General features: G+C 42.0%; 1 protein-coding gene across 5 annotated transcripts in view; it reads left to right on the forward strand.

Moving 5' to 3' along the window:
• LOC133662456 (transcription factor ETV6-like) overlaps positions 1–7,500 on the forward strand; it is a 111,399-nt gene that overhangs the window by 96,354 nt on the left and 7,545 nt on the right. For all 5 annotated transcript variants that reach the window (XM_062066466.1, XM_062066470.1, XM_062066469.1 and 2 more), the window contains one exon: positions 3,753–4,325. In XM_062066466.1, coding sequence (XP_061922450.1) covers positions 3,753–4,325 — 573 coding nt within the window. The remainder of the gene's footprint in view (positions 1–3,752; positions 4,326–7,500) is intronic.

Consider the following 7,500-nt stretch of genomic DNA (forward strand, 5'->3'; position numbering starts at 1 on the left):
TTCATCAACTTTCCTCCAGAAGGTCTTATCTTTGTCCATGTGATCAGCAGCAAACTTTAGACGATTCTTAAGGTGTGGCTTCTGGAGCAAGGTCTTCCTTCTTGCATGGTGGCCTCTCAGTCCATGCAAAACAGGCTTGACTGTGGACACTGACACCTGTGTTCCAGCAGACCTGCTTCTTGGTTGACTCTTGATCATCCTGACCAATTTTCTCACAGCAGCAGGTGATAGCTTGCGTTTTCTCCCTGATCGTGGCAGTGACAAAACTGTGCCATGCACTTTATACTTATGTCTGCACAGTCGCTCTTGGGACCTTAAGCTGCTTTGAAATGGCTCCAAGTGACTTTCCTGACTTGTTCAAGTCAATGATTCATTTTTTTTCAGATCTGTGCTGAGTTCCTTTGACTTTCCCATTGTGGCGTTTGTAAGCGAGTCTAATGACTGCATCACATATTTAAATGTGCTCAGAGACGACAACAGGTGTCGTCAATCATAATCACTCACATGAAGTTAAGAGGCCATAAAGATCATTTCATTGGATTGTAATTTTTCTACACCACCAAAATGTATCATGTATGTTGCTGTATGTATACTTTTGACCCTCACTTTCTCAGTAGACCCATAATAAATTCATAAAAGAAGCAAACTTCATGCTGATGTAGTTGTTTTTTTTCTTTATTTAAAATATTATTTTGAATAACGTCAAATGCAACAGAAGAAGTATGACACACGTCTCTTGAGTAAAGTCAATATGGACAGCAAAAAGGAAAAAAAAAAAGTCTCACATCCAACCCGGTTGTGTTTTAATTAGGCGCTCTATTAATAGCTGCTGCTTTTATTTGGCAGCATTAACATGAACAACAATGTGTTGCCATGAAGTGTGAAACCTGTTCCACCAGGAAACTCTGGTCAAAAGTGTGGAAAACACCTTCTGACTTCCTGGTGGGAGGCAGCAGTCAATGTGGGACTATTGTTGCGTAACAGTGACACCCAGTGGCCGTCAGTAGATGACATTTACTATTTACACTATATTGCCAAAAGTATTTGGCCAGCCGTCCAAAGGATGAGAATCAGGTGTCCCTAATCACTTGACCCAGCCACAGGTGTATCAAATCAAGCACTTAGGTTTCTACAAACGTGTGTGAAAGAATGGGCCGCTTTCAGTGATTTCCAGCATGTAACTGTCATAGGATGCCACCTGTGCAACAAATCCACTCGTGAAATTTCCTGCCTCTTAAATATTCCAAAGTCAACTTTATTATAAGAAAAGTGAAGAGTTTGGGAACAACAGCAACTCAGCCACCAAGTGGTAGGCCACGTAAATCAGACCTGGGCATTCTGCGGCCCGTGGGCCGCATCCGGCCCGCGTGAGGCCAATTATAAATTACAAAATACATTTTAAAAAGTATCTATGTCGAGTGTGCAATACAACGGTGCTGCTTTTGTTTTGAAAATCGTTATTTGTATTACTTCCGTGTGGACGTATGCGTGTGAGTGAATGTGAACAGCTGCAATCACAAATTACAAAATAAAGTTGAAAAAACATCTATGTCGTGCGCGCAATACAACTGTGCTGCTTTTATTTTGAAAAGTATTATTTATGGGCGTGTGTCCGTATGTAACCTGCGAGTGAAGGTGCACATGCAGCGACAAGTGATGCACGGTTTACACCCGAGACGCTAAAAAGAGAAAAGTTGATGAAGAATGGCGTGTTTCCAACAAGACATGGACTGCCAAGCAACGTTCCGTCTAAGGTGCGTGCCTGCGCAATTGCGCACTGCTCAAGCGTCCTCTGCGCACAGCAAATACATGCCACGCACCAAATCAAATCCCATCTGAATTCTAAACAAAATAAACATATTTATTCTATGTAATTTTGCAATGCAACTTTGAGTGACAGTGACAACAAGCGGCCCTAACGGTGTTCGTCAACACCGTTCAATTGAACACCGTTCAATTATTGTAACGTCTATCGAGATGCTTCGAGGACAGGAATTATATCCATCACTTTATTGAGCAAAACTGTTTATATTCGGACATAACCACACCAAAAACATGAGTAAAACACTTCTATCTCAAAAAACTAGTCATTTTCTGCCGTACAAACCAGGCCAAAACCAAATTGTCATCTGCCACCAACACGCATACCACTAAACCACTGGTGCGTTTATGGCCACACAAAAAGTCGGACAACTCAAACACCACACAAAGTTACACTATGACTCCTCAGTCATACTTGTGCTTATTTTACTGTCATTTATTATTAATGTTAATTTATTTATATTAGTCATGGAATGCTGTTACACACACTATGTTGAAGTATTACTATTATTATTAGTTATTATTAATCTTACGGTATATATCAAAAATAATACTGAGCAAAATTTAATTGAAATATTGTCGATGTGGCCCTCCAGCAGTGCTCGGGTTGCTCATGCGGCCCCCGGTAACAATTAATTGCCCACCCCTGACGTAAACTGACAGAGAGAGGAGTCAGCGGAGGAAATATGGTGTGGGGTTGTTTTTCAGGAGTTAGTTCCAGTGAAAGGAACTTTGAATGCTCCAGGACACCAAAACATTTTGAACAATTCCATGCTCCCCAACCTTGTGGGAACAGTTTGGAGCGGGTCCCTTCCTCTTCCAACATGACTGTGCACCAGTGCACAAAGCAAGGTCCATAAAGACATGGATGACAGAGTCTGGTGTGGATGAACTTGACTGGCCTGCGCAGAGTCCTGACCTGAACCCGATAGAACACTTTTGGAATGAAAAGTATTTGGCCACCTGCATTGAGTGCCATCCCATTCCTAACCCATAGGGTTCAATATGATGTTGCAGCTATTACAGCTTCAACTCTTCTGGGAAGGGCTGTCCACAAGGTTGCCGAGTGTGTTTATAACAATTTTCTACCATTCATCCAAAAGCGCATTGGTGAGGTCACACGCTGATGTTGGTGGAGAAGGCCTGGCTCTCAGTCTCCGTTCTAATTCATCCAAAAGATGTTCAGGTCAGGACTCTGTGCAGCCCAGTCAAGTTCATCCACACCAGACTCTTGTCATCCATATCTTTATGGACCTTGCTTTGTGCACTGGTGCACAGTCATGTTGGACCTTGTTCCCACAAGGTCGGGAGCATGGAATGTTTTGGTATCCTGGAGCACCAGTGCACAAGGCAAGGTCCATAAAGACATGGATGACAAGAGTCTGGTGTGGATTAACTTGACTGGCCTGCGCAGAGTCCTGACCTGAACCCGATAGAACACCTTTGGGATGAATTAGAACGGAGACTGAGAGCCAGGCCTTCTCCACCTCCACCTCACCAATGCGCTTTTGGAAGAATGGTGGAAAATTGCTATAAACACACTCTGCAACCTTGTGGACAGCCCTTCCGAGAAGAGTTGAAGCTGTAATAGCTGCAACATCATATTGAACCCTATGGGTTAGGAATGGGATGGCACTCAACGCAGGTGGCCAAATACTTTTCATCCCAAAAGTGTTCTATCGGGTTCAGGTCAGGACTCTGCGCAGGCCAGTCAAGTACATAGTGTATGTACAACTACTACTGTGTTTTTTTGTGTTTGTTTGGCCACGCCCACCTGAGCAGAAAGAGAAAATAGATTCTGTCCAGAAACCTGTCATTACCCAAAGTTCCCCTCGGGCAAATTAATTGATGCAACAATGACTCCGTGAGTTATGTACCAAATGTTTCCCAGCAGCCGTTGACTGAGGGGTTTGATTCCCTTGTGTCCGCAGAGACGGTACGACGGGCGCCATGTGCGACAGAGCCACTCCCGCAGCATCCGCCGACCATCGAGTTGCGACACCGCTCCCGCTCGCCCCACCACCCGGCGCCGCGGCAGTCCCCCCCGGAGCAGAGTCACCCTCGGGCCTCCGCCGAGGACCACCTGCAGTCCTTCTCGCAGCTGCCGGACAGTAACCACCACCTGCCCGAGGACGCCTACCCTCTGTCGCTCTCCCCGGCCGCCCCCAGAGAGGCCACCTTCCCCGGCAGCCCGGGGAGCCAGGAGGAGGGCCCTCCTCGCGTCATCCAGCTCATGCCCAGCGCCATCATGAACCCGCTGTTCCCGGGCCCCGGCCGGAGCGGCGGCGTCGTGGACTTTAGGCACAGCCGCGGCGGACCCCAGGCGGCGCTTGAGAACGGGCGCGAGGGGAAGGTGCACGGCCACCAGATGACGACGGCCCAGCAGCCGCATCATCTCTTGCATCATCACCACCACCACCAGCAGGAGGAGGCGCTCTACAGGAACATCATCATGCCCGTGTCGCCCCCGGAGGAGCCGCAGATGCCACTGGGGCGCATCGCAGGTGAGACCACCACCTCTCGCTAAACGTCAACTTTAGTGGCGCAGTTGATACATGCTAACTGTTAGCATGCTAATGTCAACATTTTCGCATGTTAAAATTTTTAGCCAATTTTGCTGCCAAACACCTGAGAGTCATATAACTTGGTACTTGATACATGCTAACTGTTAGCATGCTAATGTTAACATTTTCGCTTGTTAACATTTTTGGCTAGTTTTGCTGCCGAACACCTCAGAGCCATACAACTTGGTACTTGATACATGCTAACTGTTAGCATGCTAATGTCAACATTTTCGCATGTTAAAATTTTTAGCCAATTTTGCTGCCAAACACCTCAGAGCCATATAACTTGGTACTTGATACATGCTAACTGTTAGCATGCTAATGTCAACATTTTCGCATGTTAAAATGTTTAGCCAATTTTGCTGCCAAACACCTCAGAGTCATATAACTTGATACATGTTAACTGTTAGCATGCTAATGTCAACATTTTCGCATGTTAAAATGTGTTGCCAATTCTGCTGCTAAACACCTCAGTCGTTTGACTTTGTACTTGATACATGCTAATTATTAGCATGCTAATGTCAACATTTTCGCATGTTAAAATTTTTAGCCAATTTTGCTGCAAAACACCTGGGAGTCATATAACTTGGTACTTGATACATGTTAACTGTTAGCATGCTAATGTTAACATTTTCGCTTGTTAACATTTTTGGCTAGTTTTGCTGCCGAACACCTCAGAGCCATACAACTTGGTACTTGATACATGCTAAATGTTAGCATGCTAATGTCAACATTTTCGCATGTTAAAATTTTTAGCCAATTTTGCTGCCGAACACCTCAGAGCCATACAACTTGGTACTTGATACATGCTAACTGTTAGCATGCTAATGTCAACATTTTCGCATGTTAAAATGTTTAGCCAATTTTGCTGCCAAACACCTCAGAGCCATATAACTTGGTACTTGATACATGCTAACTGTTAGCATGCTAATGTCAACATTTTCGCATGTTAAAATGTTTAGCCAATTTTGCTGCCAAACACCTCAGAGCCATATAACTTGGTACTTGATACATGCTAACTGTTAGCATGCTAATGTCAACATTTTCGCATGTTAAAATGTTTAGCCAATTTTGCTGCCAAACACCTCAGAGCCATATAACTTGATACATGTTAACTGTTAGCATGCTAATGTCAACATTTTTGCATGTTAAAATATGTTGCCAATTCTGCTGCCAAACACCTCAGTCGTATGACTTTGTACTTGATACATGCTAATTATTAGCATGCTAATGTCAACATTTTCGCATGTTAAAAAGTTTTAGCCAATTTTGCTGCCAAACACCTGAGAGTCATATAATTTGGTACTTTATACATGTTAACTGTTAGCATGCTAATGTCAACATTTTTGCATGTTGATATTTTTAGCCAATTTTGCTGTTAAACACCTCAGTCATAACTTGATACATGTTGACTGTTAGCATGCTAATGTCAACATTTTTGCATGTTGATATTTTTAGCCAATTTTGCTGTTAAACACCTCAGTCATAACTTGATACATGTTGACTGTTAGCATGCTAATGTCAACATTTTTAGCCAATTTTGTGCCAAACACCTGAGAGTCATATAACTTGGTACTTGATACATGCTAACTGTTAGCATGCTAATGTCAACATTTTTTAATGTTGATATTTTTAGCCAATTTTGCTGCTGAACACCTCAGAGTCATAACTTAATACATGTTAACTGTTAGCATGCTAATGTCAACATTTTCACATGTTAAAATGTTTAGCCAATTTTGCTGCCAAACACCTGAGAGTCATATAACTTGGTACTTGATACATGTTAACTGTTAGCATGCTAATGTCAACATTTTCGCATGTTAAAATTTTTAGCCAATTTTGCTGCCTAACACCTGAGAGTCCTATAACTTGGTAGCATGCTAATGTCAACATTTTCGCATGTTAAAATTTTTAGCCAATTTTGCTGCCAAACACCTCAGAGCCATATAACTTGGTACTTGATACATGCTAACTGTTAGCATGCTAATGTCAACATTTTCACATGTTAAAAAGTTTTTGCCAATTTTGCTGCCAAACACCTGAGAGTCATATAACTTGGTGCTTGATACATGTTAACTGTTAACATGCTAATGTCAACATTTTCGCATGTTGGTATTTTTAGCCAATTTTGCTGTTAAACACCTCAGTCATAACTTGATACATGTTGACTGTTAGCATGCTAATGTCAACATTTTCGCATGTTAACATTTTTAGCCAATTTTGCTGCCAAACACCTTAGAGTCATATAACTTGGTACTTGATACATGCTAACTGTTAGCATGCTAATGTCAACATTTTTGAATGTTGATATTTTTAGCCAATTTTGCTGCTGAACACCTCAGAGTCATAACTTGATACATGTTAACTGTTAGCATGCTAATGTCAACATTTTCGCATGTTGACATTTTTAGCCAATTTTGCTGCCAAACACCTGAGAGTCATATAACTTGGTACTTGATACATGCTAACTGTTAGCATGCTAATGTCAACATTTTCGCATGTTAAAATGTTTAGCCAATTTTGCTGCCAAACACCTGAGTCATATAACTTGGTATTTGATACATGTTAACTGTTAGCATGCTAATGTCAACATTTTCGCATGTTAAAATTTTTATCCAATTTTGCTGCCTAACACCTGAGAGTCATATAACTTGGTAGCATGCTAATGTCAACATTTTCGCATGTTAAAATTTTTAGCCAATTTTGCTGCCAAACACCTCAGAGCCATATAACTTGGTACTTGATACATGCTAACTGTTAGCATGCTAATGTCAACATTTTCGCATGTTAAAATTTTAAGCCAATTTTGCTGCCAAACACCTCAGAGTCATATAACTTGGTACTTGATACATGTTAACTCTTAGCATGCTAATGTCAACATTTTCGCATGTTGATATTTTTAGCCAATTTTGCTGCCATACACCTCAGAGCCACATAACTTGGTACTTGATACATGTTAACTGTTAGCATGCTAATGTCAACATTTTCGCATGTTACAATTTTTAGCCAATTTTGCTGCCGAACACCTCAGAGTCAAATAACTTGGTAGCATGCTAATGTCAACATTTTCGCATGTTAAAATTTTTAGCCAATTTTGCTGCCAAACACCTCAGAG

This window comes from Entelurus aequoreus, linkage group LG12, assembly GCF_033978785.1.
Source record: "Entelurus aequoreus isolate RoL-2023_Sb linkage group LG12, RoL_Eaeq_v1.1, whole genome shotgun sequence".
In the NCBI taxonomy this organism is placed as follows: domain Eukaryota; kingdom Metazoa; phylum Chordata; class Actinopteri; order Syngnathiformes; family Syngnathidae; genus Entelurus; species Entelurus aequoreus.